The sequence below is a fragment of the Drosophila willistoni genome (genome assembly GCF_018902025.1).
Source record: "Drosophila willistoni isolate 14030-0811.24 chromosome XR unlocalized genomic scaffold, UCI_dwil_1.1 Seg143, whole genome shotgun sequence".
NCBI lineage: Eukaryota > Metazoa > Arthropoda > Insecta > Diptera > Drosophilidae > Drosophila > Drosophila willistoni.
The window spans coordinates 4,499,219-4,516,217 of NW_025814056.1; the positions used below are offsets into that span (position 1 = coordinate 4,499,219).

General features: G+C 32.9%; 1 protein-coding gene across 1 annotated transcript in view; it reads right to left on the reverse strand.

The window, feature by feature from the left end:
• Positions 1-1,300: 1,300 nt before the first annotated feature.
• Positions 1,301-16,999, reverse strand: part of LOC6645528 (nuclear hormone receptor FTZ-F1) — a 63,702-nt gene continuing 48,003 nt past the window's right edge. Inside the window, exons 4-10 of the mRNA XM_023177348.2 lie at positions 6,077-6,294; positions 5,573-5,985; positions 4,440-4,496; positions 4,160-4,358; positions 3,009-3,267; positions 2,831-2,931; positions 1,301-2,291 (exon numbers count right to left, since the gene is read on the reverse strand). Coding sequence (XP_023033116.1) covers positions 2,142-2,291; positions 2,831-2,931; positions 3,009-3,267; positions 4,160-4,358; positions 4,440-4,496; positions 5,573-5,985; positions 6,077-6,294 — 1,397 coding nt within the window. The 3' untranslated portion in view covers positions 1,301-2,141. The remainder of the gene's footprint in view (positions 2,292-2,830; positions 2,932-3,008; positions 3,268-4,159; positions 4,359-4,439; positions 4,497-5,572; positions 5,986-6,076; positions 6,295-16,999) is intronic.

Here is a 16,999-nt window from a genome sequence, read left to right on the forward strand (position 1 = left end):
TTTTTGTTTTGTTTTTTTTTTTTTTTGTTGTATTTCTGTTGTGGTTTTTGTTTGGTTTTTTTTTTTTTTTTGGAAATAACATTCATTAAAATTTAATTTTGCTGCTGACTTTGAATTTAAATTTACTTTTTGCTTTACTTCTTTGTTGCTGTGGTTGTTGTTGTAATTTGTTTAAATATATATATATATATATGTATATATATGCAATTTGAATGTGTGAATTGTTTTATATATTATATATATATTTATATATACATACGTATATATATTTGTTTGTTGCTTTCATTTTTATTTTCTTTTCCTTTTTTTTGTTTTTATTTGTTTGTTACTTCATTGCATTTTGTTTTGGAAATAATTTGTTGTTAATTTTATAAGGTACGTTTCGTTTCAAGCGCAATGCCCAGGCAACAATTGAGGCAAAATTTGATGACGAAAGTTGTCTCGATCTATGTGTGAGTGTGTGTGTGTGTTTAATATAATTTTTATGTCCTTTTTTTTCGTTATCAATATGCCATATTCGATTGAATTCTTTTTGAATGGTTTCACTTTCGTTCTCTTCTCTTTGTTTATTTCTTTGTTTTCTGCCCCAATTCTTGACTTGGCATCCAAAAAAAAAAAAAAAAAATTCACATTCATTCATTCATTTTATATTGTTAGAGTAAAATTTGTTGTGATTTTTTTCTTCTTCTCATATATACATACACACACACATATACATACATATATATACATATACACACATATATATATATATATATATATATATACATACATATGCATATTTTGGTTGTATTAATTATTCAAAGTGTACATTTATTCGGATTCGGTTCTTCGGTTTTTTCTTCTTCTTTTTGTTGGTTTCTGTTTTCCACTTGAAATTTACAAACAATTTTTTATTTTATTTAAACTTTTGCAGCTAAATATAATTAAATATATATTTATATTCATTATATTCATATGCATGTATAGGCTATAATATAATTATTTAATCATTTATTTTTATAATTTCCTTTTTTTTTAATAATTTTTTTTTTTTTTTGCTTTGCTTGTTGTTGTTGTTGTAGGTAGTTGTTTGCATTGTTTTTTAAACATTTACTTAAAATAACAAACAAATTATGATTATTTAATTAATTATTTAATAATGAACACCTAAAAAATTTTCTTTGCTTAACATGCGCTTTTCACTATACATACATTAACTGTGTTTTACAAAGATATATACTATATATATACACATATATATATATATGCATATATCTATATATATATACGTATAGATAAGAGTTGAGGCAATACAAAAAAAAAAGGATATAAATTGTCACACAGTTTAAAAAAAAACACAAAAAAACATATAATTACTAATTTAAAATAAACAAAGGAATTAAATTTACACACAAGTTGAAAAATGTTGCTTAAAAATTACACCAATTTACATAAAGAACACATACACATACATATATATATATATATGTCTCTTTATATAAGTATATATAAAAATAAAATTTGTTTTAATCTTTCTTATATTCCTTTTTGTTTATATATGTATATATATATATATATATATATATATAGTTTAACTTGTTTAGTGCTAAAAATAGAAAAAAAAAATTGCTTTATCATCAGAGAAAAGGATCTAAAAACTAAACACGAATATTTAACTTAGGACAAAAAAAATTGTTTCCATTTTTGTTTTGTTTTTTTTAAAACTAATTAGTAAACATAATAATAATAATTAACATTGATTCAACAAATGTGTATGTGTGTGTGTGTGTGTGTGTGTGTGTTTGTAGTGGTGTGTGATAGTTTGGTGGTGTATTGGTTGTGGTTGTGTTGGTGTGTTGGTAGTGATGATGCATTTTTTGTTTCATGTACAATTTTTTAGAACTCTTCTTCTCTTCCTTCGATAACTTTCGATCTTTGTTTATCATTATTTTCGCATAGCAATTAAAACTTTTGGTTTTGCCCTTTTGCTTCGTTTCTTACAATTTGTTGGGTTTGTTATTTACATTTGCATAAATTGTTTAAGTATTTGCATTATAATATTATATATATATATTTCTGAATTGCTGCTGGTTGGTTGGTTTTCTTTTTGTGTTTTGCTTTCATCTTCCTTTCTCTCTCGCTCTCTCTCTCTCTCTCTCTTACACCTTGCGTTTGGCATGCAACATCTCCATGAGCAGCGTCTGGGTTGGCGCGCTGCCGGCACAATGCTTCGAATAGAGGTGCTCCTCGCCGCGTGCGGCCATGGCATGGATTTCCGGTAGTATATTCACTAGCCTACTGAATTTGTCCTGCAAGAAGATAGAGAGAAGAAAAACGATTATGAACAAGGTATAAAATGGAAAGGACACTTAAAATTTTGCTCTAAAACTTATTCAATTTATTAATAGCATCTTATTTATGTTGAAATCTGTAAATTTTTGGGCAAAAGTATATATTTTCTAGATCCATAGATCATAGTCTTCAAGATCTTCATAAATTAAATACTTTAGTTCGATGTGCCAAAGAATCAAACGATTTAGTAGATGTATGTTATAAATTCTTCTATAATAATTCAAAAATCTTTTTATAATAATCTAATTGAAATTCTTTGTTGTAATTAGAATTAGTTTGGCAATAACCTATTGACTTAAAGCATCTGAATCATTTGAGATCTGTAGAAAAGCCCATAAGATTATATAGACCTCTTAATATCTAGAGACCTTAACAACTTGAAAAGAACAAAGCCTTTATAAGATCATAAGCTACTTGAATTGAATGTAGGAATAGTCTTGTTTTATCTAATTTAATTCATATTAAACCTGAATTAAATTTCTTTCTGGATACTTACATTAACTGAAGGATAACATGTTAGCGTATAGTCCAAAAGGGCCGCTTGAACATTATCATGTCCCTCTGAGACTGTCTTCTTATTGACAATACCTCGAACATCTAAGAAGAGTAATAAGAATTGGAATTTTAATCATGTTGCTAGTTCATTAATTAATTGAGGGTTAGTAACTACTCACTTGGATTCAATAGAATTAGGAATTTCATGCATACATAATCGCCCATATCAAATTTCAAGTCTTGCAATTTATTTTGCAGCTCATTGAAGTAATCACCCAATTGTGGTACACCCAATAGGCCAAGACTTAATAGATTAAAAACTTGGCCATTATTCAATTGCGTCTCATCGGGCAGGCCATTATGAATGCGATGATGCAGATGATCGAGCACTAACATATCCGACCAGGAGTGTTGTAAAAGCTTCATTTGATCATCAACCTAAAGGCATAGAGAGTAAATAAAAGATATATTGTTAGTTAAACAAATTCAAAAGAATGCCATTCAAAAAAATATTAAAAAGTGTGTTAGTTTTTATGATTTGTTGTTGGTAATAGATACATTTTGGCCTCATAGTCGTTGTGGATACACAATATGGTCTAAGTGGGTATAGGTAAAGCCTAGCTTGGATGGGACGATGACGATGGCGATGTCTTGTTTTGGGATTACAACATATATATATGCTCTCTCTCTCTCTCTATCTCTCCGTCTCAATTTCAGTCTCAGTTTCGCTCTCTGCTTGTGTCTCCACAGTTTTTTGGTTTTGTCTCTTTATGACACTCTTTTGTTCCACTGTATTGAGAGATTGGTTGGGTATGGGTGAGACTCGCGCTCAGTTGCGTCATTTGAATGAGAGTGACTACTATGACCGACGACGGCGACGACGACGACGACGACGCTGGCAGCGACGCAAACTTCGACGCAGACGAATGCGACGACGACAATGATGGTGATGACGATGACGGCGTCTGACTGGTTCAGCTTTGCTGGCTAAGTAGGTCAGACACACACACGCACACACACACACACAGAGAGACGCACACCAAATGAAATCGAAATTCAATGCAGATTTGAACACACACAAACACATAGAGACTAGTGTGTGTGTGCTCTGCTAACGTCGCTGCTGGCTGCGCTGCTCTGCTTGCTAGAGGTTTACATAACCATTCATGGCGGCGCAGACTTGGCCCCTAGCTTAAAAACTGGTTTTTTGAAAATGTTTTAAACACTATGTGGTTGTTGTTGTTGTTGCTTTTTTGGGTTTTTTTTTTTTTTGGTTTGGTTTGCTGATTTTGGGTTGATTTTTGTTTTTGTGTAGTTGTTGTTGGTGTACCTTTAAATCCTTAAAGAAAACGGTATTTCTTGCCCAATCAACTTGTGAGAACAAATTCTGATCGAGCACTTTGCACATTAGCTCAAAGAGATCCACTTCAACTTGATTGTATGTTTGCTTCTGCAGTAGGGCAAACAATTGCGTTTGCCATTCCCGATCATCGATGGATTGCACAAATTCACGTATCATGGGAGAGACTCTGTGAATTATAAACAATTAAATTGATTTAGTATAGGTTTGGTTTTTTTTTTTAATATTCATCTCATTTCAACCAACTCACCTCAGTGGCTCAATAAGCGCATCAGCTGTACTCGATGGATGTGTGCCGGAATCGAAACTTTATCGCCAAGCGAAAGAATAGTAGAAAAGTAGAGAGAAAAAAAAGAGAAAGGAAGTCATAAAATCTGTTGTTCAAAGTGGATCAAAATGATAGAAACCAAATTATGTGACACTCTGTGGCTTTAATCTTCAGTCCAAGTTTAATTATACCTTATCCTTATTTGGCCAATCTACCCACCATATCTATTTGATCATCTTTAGATAATCTTTTCATAGTCTTTAATATCAATTCTAGTAGTAGAAACGGGCAAATTCGCGATATTTGCTCCCAAAAGTATGTAATAAACTATCGTTAATTAGCCTTTTTTCTATTAAAACATAACTTTTTACATGTTATACAAGCTACATAAAATAATTCTTGCTATCTGCATTATTTATAGACAATTTTTTAAGTATAGAACATCGCCAATGTTTCCATAATTAAAAAAAAAAGGATCTTTAGGTGCCTATTGCATACTTTAGGGGGTAACTTCCCAAAAGGCAAAAAATATAATTTGAAATAAAGGGCCTCTGACTGCCTATTGCATACTTTAGGGGGCAACTTATCAGAAGTTCTTCATAATTTTGGGAATCCTTGACTGTCCATTGCATACTTTTTGGAGAAATTTGTTTTATTTTATCATAGGATCTTAGGATCCGTCTTTGATAAAATAAACCACTTTTTGGTACAAAATCTAATTAAATGTGATCAATGCTAACTCAAAATTTAACTTTTTCAAACATCTACTTTAACATTATTACAACTTATTGAATTTATCGCACAATATACCAATTCCATCTGAGGATTCGGCATCTAAGTAGAAACTCTATTGTTTGATTTCCATTCTTAACTTTTAGAAGGAACGACTTTCATCTTAATGATCCTTTTTGTATTAAATCTGAGAAATTGTATATTTTCACAAATAAATACTAAAACAGATGAAATACCCATATTGAATCGCATTTGTCAGATATTTTGTTTTTGAATAAATATTTCGTTCGTTTTCGATATCGGGTTTTGAGTTCGCCGCATTGGTTTTGATTTTTTGAGTTTTTTTTTTCATTTTGATTTCATTTTTTTGTATGGGTAAATACCACAATTTCGATTCGGCTGTATTCTGCAGAGATCCTATTCCAGCTTCATGGCAATTGGAACCATTGCCACCGTTGCCGCTACCATTACGATGCAGGCCATCGCCGGAGTTGTTGCCGCCGCCGCCGCCCGCATTGTTGCCACCACTGCCGCCGCCTCCTCCTCCGCCGCTGCCGTTGCCACCGGCTGAGCCGGCACCCGTGCTGCTGGTATTCTGATTGTTGTTATTGTTGCCGCTACCATTGCCATTGCCCAGAGAATTGCCACCGTTGCCATTGACGTTGCCATTACCGCCGCCATTGCCAGCATTCATGGGCGTGGTTATCACACCGCCGCCTGTACTCGCATTCACTTGTCCCAATGCAATGGCAATGGGGCTGGGCGATGAGTCGGGCGATTGTGTAAGTGAGGATACCTACAACGACGAAAAGAGAGAAAAAGAAGAGGTGACAAACGATTCCAAGTGGGAGTAGGGTAAAGAGAATCCATGACTAAGCGCAGCTTACCTGAGGTATTTGTATTTCCTGCTTAATGTTCATATTTGGATATGCTTGCTGATAGCCTGGCGAGAGTGGTGAGGGTTTAATATCCGTACCCATGGAACTGCGCAAAGCTTGTAAAGCCAATTGCCTTTGTCGCATCACTTGCAATTTTCGCGCCCGATCTCGTTTATACATGGGTCCAAATTTGTTTCGACCGCCACGCATCCGATCAGCACGTACAGCTAAAAAGAGGGCAAAGAGAAAAAGAGAGAGAGGGACAGATTAAAAAACAATGAAATTTTTATTTTAGTTAAGCATTTACTAGATAAAGTCAATCTATATTAGTAGGAAATACATGTCAATCATCTGGTATAATTACAGCCACTTTAAAAGTGTTAAACTAGAGATCTTATCAACTTAAAAGATTGATAATTACTTTCAAAAGACAAGAGATAACTATTGTTTGCATTCAGCAAGAGATTGCCTTCACTCTAAAAGGTTTTCATAAAGTGTGTGTGTTTGTGTGTGTTCGGGAATGCATTATGTAAGACTACACGGCGATTTAAAGCATTGCGTTTCTTTGACCAGTGTTGGCTAATTGAAGAATCAGTATTGCAAAAATGAACAAAATTCAACATTAGAAACCGATTTTGAGATCCTTAAATCAAGCCGTTAAAAAGAAGCAGTGTTGTAAAATTCACATAACTCAAACTAACTACATCCTGAGATTCTTGAATCGCCTTGCATTTTCTTAATATCATTATTAAAAAATTTCGAAAATTAATCTTCAAAAACGCACATAGTGCATTCCCCCAACCAGTGTTGCCAAATTAAGCAGCCAAAGAACCAGTATTGGCAAATATTGCAATATAAAGGATTAAATAAAATAAATCTTGAAATCCCAAAAATTGAATCGAATGCTATTTAAAATATATTTTTAATCAATATTCAAAATGCTTACAATCGAAATGTACAATTTAAATTAGGATAGGATAAATAATAATAGCCTAAAACTTTGTAAGGGATTAAACTTTGAGTGATTAGAAAATACAAAAATTGAATGCAATCCAATGAGAATTAGACTTAGACTGCCAAGTATTGGAAAAGCACAATCAAATACAAAATAGATGTGTGTTTGTGTGTTTGTGCGCGCGTGTGGGTGGCTGTGTGTGTGTTTGTTTTTTCAACTGACCCATAATTTTGCAAATGTGATGGGGATGGAGAGGGGGGTTGGGTTAGGGGTAGAGGGAGCAAAACAACAACAAAAAAAAAACCAAAAAGTAATACCCATTATAGTTACCCATAACAATCCAATACAATGACAAAAACAAAAGCAAAAATACACACAGTCACACACGCATACAGAGAAATATATTGCGCATACGCCGCATCAAAACAAAAACTATATTACATACAAATATACATGTGCACCTACTACCACACACATACACACTACACGGACAGCGGAACACAACACACAACTAACTGAAACGCAATAAAAATGCGCTTCTTATGGCGCAGCACAGAAATTGCAAAAAAAAAAAATAAAAAAATACGAACAAGAAGAACAACAACATTGGCGGGCGATAGAAAGAGAAAGCAACAACAAAAAAACAAAAAGAGCGAGGGATTCAGACGCAGATAGAGAGACGACAAGGCAAAAGAGGGTTATAGGGGTTAGTCACAGAGAGATAGGGATGCAGAATATGCATGTATCTACATGTAATCAGATCGATATTCATATTTGACAAAGTAAATGATGCAGTTTTCTTGTTGCTATTAAAGAAGACCCTTTAAACATTTAGTTAACTTTAATTCTAAGCCATAAAACGTCAAGTTGTTTCATCGATAGACTAAAATGTTTTTTGAATTTTAATCTAATCGATAGGATTGTATAATTTGATTCCGTTTTATTTCTGTCAATCGATTAGCCTTTGATTTCTGCCTGCTTCTTCTTTTAATAGATTTTGTTTTATCGATAACATATCGATCTAGTATTGTGTTTATTGAGGCTTTTTGTCACCTGCTGATCTAATCAATAATTTTATGTTATTTAATTAAGGTTTTTTTTTGTTTTTTAAATAAATTGTTTATTTTGATCGGATTGAAAACAAAGTTCAATACCAATTAAAAATTGTAACTAAAGTGCTTACTATTATTTGTCAAGATTAATTGATTGATGTTCGATGATTAAATTCAAACTGCTTTGATCTGATCTACATTAGATATCTACAAGTCCTTCGGCTTAGATATAATTAAGAGGTGCTGCAATCCCATAGAATTGCAATTTAACTCAGATATCCGAAAGGAGACATGGGGGAGGACGAATTTGCAAGTTTTGATTTGATTTGACAACAACAGCAACAGAATTCATACATACTGATAAAATGGGTGGGGAGATTGAAGTAAGAGGAAAAATGCAAAAGGGGGGGATGGGGATGCTCTGCTTAAGGGTGAAAGAAAAGTAGTGTAACCGGCAGGTGGCGTCCCATAAAATGTGCATTTGAAATGCAATTTTTGTTTTTGACTCTGCTGCTGCGTCGACGCTGACGATGTTGGCTGCTGCTGCTGCTTCTGTTCGTTGAACAAGTAACTGTAATTTAGGTCAAGCGTATTGTTTACAAATAATCAACATGCCACTCTGTATATATACGCTAGTGTGTGTGTCTGTGTGAGTGTGTGTGCCTATGTGAGTGTTTGCCGCTGTGCTCTCAAATGTTTGCTCTCTTTCACTTTACTCTCTCCTTCTCTCTTTTGGGTACGTCTGCTCATTATGCTGCTGCTTCTGCTGCTGCTGCTTGGCAACTTCGCAAAAGAGCTTTCTATTACGACATTTCTTTGGCGCGCGCTCTCTCTCTCTCTCTATCACTTAATCTCTTCCTCTCTAATGCTCTCTCTCATTTGTCCCCATCTCTGTCTTTCACTTGGAAAAGAGGCGCTATTAGACAACTTTGCTGAGTGGAGTAGGTCAAGGACAGTGTGTGCGATGAAAACTGGGACAACATGGGCATTGTTGTTGCCAGCCAACAAACCAGCCAGCCAGCCAGCAGTCGGCCAACTCTCCCAAAAAAAAAAAAAAAAAAAAAAAAAAAGAAAAGAAAAAAACTCTCTCACTCACTCTCGCTCGCTATGGGAAAGTTGTTTGTACTTGTGTCTGTGTGTTTGTGTGTGGTAAATTTACTTACAACACACATTTTGGTTTTTATTTTTTCTTCCTCCTTCTTCTTCTGCTACTTTCCGGCTTAAGGCAATTTATGTTAGGCAAGTCAAAGGCAATGGCAAAGTCAAATAATATTAGGTTATTATCGATCTATTTGGATATGTAGATAGGAAATTAATTTCCATAAAGTGTTTACTTTTTTTTGCTTTTTTGCTTTCTTTCTGTTAATACCCTGCATTTTAAGAGATTTATAATGGACAAACAAAACACAAAGTATTATTGAACTGATACCCTGTAATTGAAGAGTAAAGTAGATTTGAGAACTCTTTGGTAATCAACCTTAAAAAGTGTTCCCATAAGTAACTACTTATGGCATTGATACCCTGTACAAATAATCTAGTCCAATGGTTTAGCTTTTCTTGATGCCCTGTAAGTATCCATTGACTTTTATCTCTCTAAACTATTGAACAGGATAATTGTTAGTCAAGCCTTTACCTAAAACTCCAAACAGAATACAGGGTATTGTCGTATCGACTTGAATGGATTGCTTGGTCAAAGCTCAATTTAACCCTACACCAAAAAAGCCGCCGCTTACATAATTTCCTTGGTTGACATTGTTGGTATATGTATTTTTTTTATTTTATTTATTTATTTATTTTTTGTTGTTCACTTTCAAAATGTTTTGTGTTATTTCTGCTTTTTACATTTTCACTTTTTTTTTTTTTGGTAGTTTGCGGGGTTAAGTGGTTCACAATACGAACGAAAAGTGAAGAGTTTCATTTCTCACACCCAAATGGCCGGGAAATCAATAAAATGTATGAAAGAGAAGACTTGACTTGGACGCGTTGTTGTTATTTTTAAGCATTTGCATATAAATTTAGGTCAATGGTGCGTATGAGTAATTTTTTCCTTTTTTTTTCGTAGTTTTATTCAATTTTTGTTGTTAAAAGATAATAAAGTTAGCCAACGCAGTAAAGAAACAAGATTGAATCGCATTCAAATAGAAAAGAAAATTGTTATGGGAAACACACAAAATTTTAATCAATTTCATTTTAATAAATATTTAAGGACTTTTGTTATTAAAAATAGTTTGTAAACGACAACTGTTAGCAATGTGCCCCCCCTCCCCCTCGCACGTTTGACCATCAACCAACGTTAAAATTGAAAATTACGTTAAGCGATTACGTATACGTCATGTGATCCAAATTGAATAATTAATCAAATCATTTTCAAAATTTAAAGTTTAAGTAGAATATAAAAACAAAAACCCAAAAATAATATAATCAATGGGAAACTTGAATGTTTGTTGAATCAGAAAGTTAATAGATAACAAATAGACAAACAAAATGATTTGCATATTACGTATACGTCAAGTGGTCAATCTAATATTTAAATTATATACCCACATTTATAACTCTAATGGAATTGAATGAAATTTCATAGTAATTAAATGTTAAAAGTATGTCAAACAGTAAGAGAAATATTTTGAAATTTTATCAATGTAGTTTTATTATCCTTTATTTTTGTTTGCTTTTTTTGAATATGTATTAAGCCAAAAACTTGTGAAATATACTTTAGGGAGTAAGCAAGTTTCTTAAATAAAACGAATTAATTATGTTAAATAAAATTTTATAAGATATATAAGAGAAAGGGATACATTATTCCAAAGGCTGAATCATCGAAACGAAGAATTGTTTCAGTTTAGAAAAGATTAGAAACCAATAATGTTATGACAATATATTTTAACATCAGATATCGAACATTAATCTATGAAAATAGAGCGATAGGGAGGAAGGGGAATGATTTTCTTGTTTGATGATCTTCTCTTCTCTCCACTATTAAGGCTAAAAAGAATTCATGTTATAAAGATTATCTTATAAAATTGTTACACCCTTAAACAAGTATGTGTGTGTGTGTGTGCAGTGGACAACAATGAGGTTGCAACATTGATTTCTAAAAACGATTCACAATAAAATAGTTGGCGAGTTTTAATACAATCCTGACTCATTTCCACTTTTAAGCCATACCAAGTCAGTCATTCAGCCAACCAGCCAGCCAGTTAGCCAGATTTCTCAATACCTCTCAAAAGAGAGACATTACCACATTTTTCGTTTTACTGTTGTTGCTGGCTGCTAGTTGTTGTTGCTGTTGTTATTATTATTATTGTTGCTGTTGCTGTGTGCCCCAAATAATCTACCAATTTCAATTTGTAATACGCTTAAGTGTAATTTAAAATCCCTATTGTTAAGTCCGTCCACAAGCTGCACAGCAGCAGCAGCAGCAGCAGTCGTAATCCAAAACCAAGTAAACTATGGTAACAACATATGGTCATACACACACTCATACTCCACACACACATCTAAATATAGATATATGGAGAGTGTGAGTCATTGGAGGGTTTAAGCCCAAAAAAAAAAACAAAAAAATGTTTCAAGCTGACAAAACTAAAACTAAAATAAAGCTTGGGAGACTCAAATATAACCAAAAAAAAAAAAAAAATACCAGACGAACTGACGAAAGCGTTAAGAGATTTCAACACACACACACACAGTGCTTACAGATGTTTCACAGAGAGAGAGGCAAACAGAGAGAGGAGGGTGTGTGTAAAAGAGATGAATAAACGGAAGAAGGAGATGGAATGCAAACGGAACGACTAAACGAGGCGAAAATGTTCGTAATAATTCAGTGAGTGTTAAAAATACAAAAAAAAAAAAAGGAAAAAAATGCCAAACACAAAAATAAAGCCAAATGGCGACAAGCAACTTCTCTACATGTTGCATTGATTACACACAGAGGCGCGCACACACACACACATATAATCACATTCGCACTATAGCGGCACTGGCTCTGGGCACATGTATTTCTCCCGCTTCTCTCTCTCTCTCGCTCTCTGTTTCTCTGTGTATATCACGTGCACTTATACACAGATACTTTAGAATCTAGGTCATGAGCGCAAGAGATGGCACTATAGGCCAAGTACATAAAAGCGGAAATGAGATGGCAATACATTGATATATACACACACACACACATGCACAAACATAGCGAGAGAGACACACCGACACATGGCATACAGTTTTGTTTTTTTTGTTGTTTTCTGCTCAAGTATGCGTTGCATGACAGACAGAGAGAGCTAAATACAGAGAGACAGAAGGAGCAACAGAGCGAAAGAGAGCGAGAGAGTGAAGCGCTTTGTGTAAGTGTCGGTGAGCAAAAAACCAAAGCAAACCAAAAAAAAAAAACAAAAAAAAAAAAATGAAGAAAAACCATCATACACCGATTTTTTTTTCTTCTTCTTGTCCTCTTATTTCCAAACACTATCGTCGTAAATTTGATGGAAATTGCTATTGGGTCGGTCATGTGGAGCTCACGGGGATATAGCGGAAGCATTATAATCAAATATCAAATTGCCAAAAAAAAAAAAAAAACAACAAAATAACAATAACTTTAAATAACAAGATAAAGAATAACAAATTGATTTATAGCATGTAAATGTTACAAATAAAATAAACAATACACATAAAATGTACATAACTAACTAACATTTTAATTGCATTTTTGAAAATTTAGCTACATATTATCTATTAGTTTGATTTAAATGTAGGTATAATTTATTTCTTTAGATTTTAGATAATTTTAACAAATCCCATTTAAATAAAATGTTTATATGTATTTATATTATTGTACTTTTATTTATAGACATTAAAGTATTCATAGTATTAACATATCCCTTAAAAAAAAGTAAAGAAATTTCAATCTAACTATATATTACTTTACCCATTTATGTACATAGGCGACACCTAGCGGCGATAAAGCTTTCATAGGGAATAAAAGTTATATGAGGTATGGTAATTTAGTGAATCATTTAACTATTTTTTAAAAAGTTTTATACCCATGAGAGAAATCCTTTCTCTGAAAGCGATATTTTATCCCTAAAAATCTATACTCGAGACCGTTCCAGCCTCTATAAAATGATCGATATCGTCCCTTAAAAAGGAAACGATGAAAATCTTTTACTGCAAAAACAATATTTTACTTCCCAAAGTAGTAATACACATGATCAATTTAGTTTATAATCTATGTAGATCACTGTCCCGATATACCCTTTAAAAACTCTTTTTTTTATATACAGGGTATGAAAAACATATGAAACATTTACTTGGCCCCATTATGGAGACTGTTATCACAATATTTTGTTGGTTTTTTCTTCTGTTTTGTTTTTTTTTTACATTTCATATTTTTCCTATTTTCTGTTTTCATATTGTACTGTGGAGATTACAATTACAAATTATTTACAAAATTTTCACACTTTGCATAATAAATTTAACAAATTGCAGTTCAAAAACTAAGACGAAAATAACCTATTACAAAATTTAAACAATGTTTAAGAAAGAGCACGTCAAACATGAGCACACACACACACACTGAGAGAGAGAGACAAAGCTGAGCTCAATTCGGTTTAGCTTTTGCTCTCCGCGTGGTGTGTGAATCTCTCTCTCTCTCTCTGACTCTCTGCCATGCGGCCGCATTTTGTATTTTTGTTTTTAAATTTTTTTTTTTGCGGCTCGCCAACTGTCAGCGCCATACGCAATAATTCCCACCCCCTACTCCTCTTTACACTCCTTTAACAAGAGGCCAACCCCCAATGCAAAGGCAACTTGCACTCGCTTTTCCGCTATCTTTTCCCCCTCTCTCTATGTCTCTCTCTCTCTCTCTCTCTCTCTCTTGTTGGCTGCTGCTCTGAATTCATTTTTAGAGCGCGACTTGTGGGTGAAATAGCAGCAAGACAGGGACAGGGCAAGGGGAACGTTGACGCGGAGGGCGTTTGGAATTCATTTGGGGCCGCCGGTGCATGCTGCACCGACTCTGGCATATAAATGTTGATGGCATGAATGAGGGGGCCGGGCCGAGAGCAGAAGGAGAGGCAATATGCATGTGTATATACATAGCTCTGACTTGTCTCTATATGTAGTAAAAGGCGGCATGTACATACTTGTTTGTGGGGCAAGAGGACCCTGCCACCCCTCCTCACCCCACCCCACCCCACCCCGCCACTAACCCTTCCTTGATACTTCCCTCCTAGCCATCTGTATAAGCTCATTTCACTCTCCATCTCTCTCCCACCTTACACACAGTTTGCCAAACGCGAAAGCAAAAGTTGGTTTATTACACACAAAAAAAAAAAACAACAACAACAACAACAACAAAAAGCGAGAGTTGAATAGAAGAGTATATAAGGTAAAAACAAAAAACAAAAGCAAAAAAAAACGTTTTCAAGATGAAAATTAATTATGCAAGTTATAAGGTTAAGGCAAAAACCCAAATATAATAATAATAAAAGGTAATACCCAAAGGAAAATAGGTCCTTAACACAAAATAAGTTCAAAGAGTAAAAAACAAAGTGGAATTGGGTTACTTAGGTCGGGCAGGAGGGGCAGGGTGGGGGACTGTCAATTAAAATGGGAAGTATGCAATTATAATATATTTATTTTTGTGTATTTGATATATAAAGATTTTAAGTTAAACGATCTAATAAACTCGCTTAAACTATTATAGATGACCTGATTACCAAAATTTTATATAAATATAAAGTAATAAGTTTAAAAGTACACAAAAATTTCTCAAAATTGTTGAAAATACTTTGAATTTAAATATAGAAAAAGTAATATTGATTATTAACAATTTATCACTCATTGCGGCAAGATCAGTGAAAAATAAGATCTTTATTGATATTACAAATGATATTAAATAAATTCCATTATAGGGAAATTTGAAAAACTTTTCAAGAGTTTTAAGATTCCATTCATTAAAATGTGCATAAATTTTTGTATATGAAATTTGTTATATATTGTTAAGAGGTAGAGATAAAAATTGATTAAATTTTTGCCTCTTGGGGCAGATTGGAGGAATCGGGAAAACTATATAATGCTAATATAATAAAGAACTATATATATATTGATTCAGATTTACTTATTTCACAATAAACACTTGTAAAAGTTGAATTTTCTTATCTTAATTAATTGTTCATGACCTCAAACAAAAAGATAAATCTGATTGAAACATAAACCTATATTAAAAACAATACATATATATATATATATACATTTGTATATCAACAGGAAGAGTTAAATAAAGTGTATGAAGAAACAGTTGAAAAAAGCAAGAAAAGAAACAGCACAAACAAAGAAAAGAAAGAAGAGACGATGTGAATAAAATATAAGAAACCTTGTCCCGTATATAAACAAAAAAACAACAAAAAAAAAAAGAATAATAATAATTGTTGACACATCACGAGAGTCAGCAGAAGCAGCAACAAAAACAAAAACAACAACAACAAACAACCTGACAACGTCAATAAAATAATAATAATAATAAAAGTAATAAACAGAAGAAGGCAAAATAAACTCAAACTCGAAAACGTTATGTTGTGTGTGAGTGTGTGTGTGTGTGTGTATAGGTATTTCATATTGAGCTAGGTCGGGAATGAACATTTTGCTTCTTTTTTTTTGTGTTTAATATAATAATTGGGGTCAAGAGAAATAAGAGAACCTGATATAAATATTTTATAAATTTACATAATCTTTTTTTTTTCTTTTGCTTAATTATTACACTTACTATAAGAAATTCACTTGGGGTCGCTACACACACACACACACACACACACACAGACACAGCAAAGATTCATATATATTTCCCTAAAGCATTTTGTAAGGGTTTTTTGTTAGTTTGGGCTTCGAGTTGTTGTTATTGTTGCGCATTTATAAATAATAAGAAATATCGATTTAATTTCTTCCTTTTTTTTTTTGTTTTTGCCTGCAATCGGCAAACAAGAGAGAATATATGTATGTATATATATACTATATATATATACTTGTAAATCGACAGAACCAAAAAAAAAGGGGTCATGGTTGAGGCTGCCAAAATACAGAGTGTATAAAATGTTGGCACTAAACGTCAAAATATACACAAAAAATGTCGATGGAACAACAACAAGGTGGTACATAAATCTATCAATCTACATATATTGTATTTATAATCAAATTTGAATCTTTTTAGAAGTAAAACAAAACGAAATTATTGAATATTCAAAAAGTAAAGAAAACTACATAGACTAAAAGAAGAAAGATCCAACAAGAATAAGTTCTTATTAAAATCAGTTATCTTTATGAATCAAATTGGAATATAACGAGTCATGAAGAGATTTACATTAAATTAGTTAAAAACTGGTTTTTGTTTTTAACATGTAATTGGTCTTGACTTGTTAGGCAAGTCCATTTGATATGGCCCAAACCTTAATTTCATGGTAAACAAGTTAATTGGTTGCTCCTTCAGAGGCCAGATTTAGGTCTGGTGTGAAATTATACAGCAACCATATGTACCATGATATACCACCTTAACTAAACAATAACCCAATTCTCAACAATACTTCATATCATTTTCTTATTTTAGCTTTATTCCAAATTCAATCTCTTCGAAAACAGAAAATAATGAATTACATATCACTCTACACCTTACATTAAGGGAGGAGGGTGGAGGTTTATATAGTAGGGGGTAAAGTAGGAGACCATGTGGAGTAATCTATTCTATGTGGCCTTTCCAATGGGTAATGTCTTCTTGGACGGAAAGTTGTAAACGTCTTGTCTATTAAGATTTATCCCATTCTAACTATATAATAGAAGTCAATCAAGTCAAGTGTAATACATGATTAAAAAAAAAAAACCAACATTATCAACATTATTTTGACATCAAATTAAACGTCTTCACAATTCCACATAATTTCACAAATA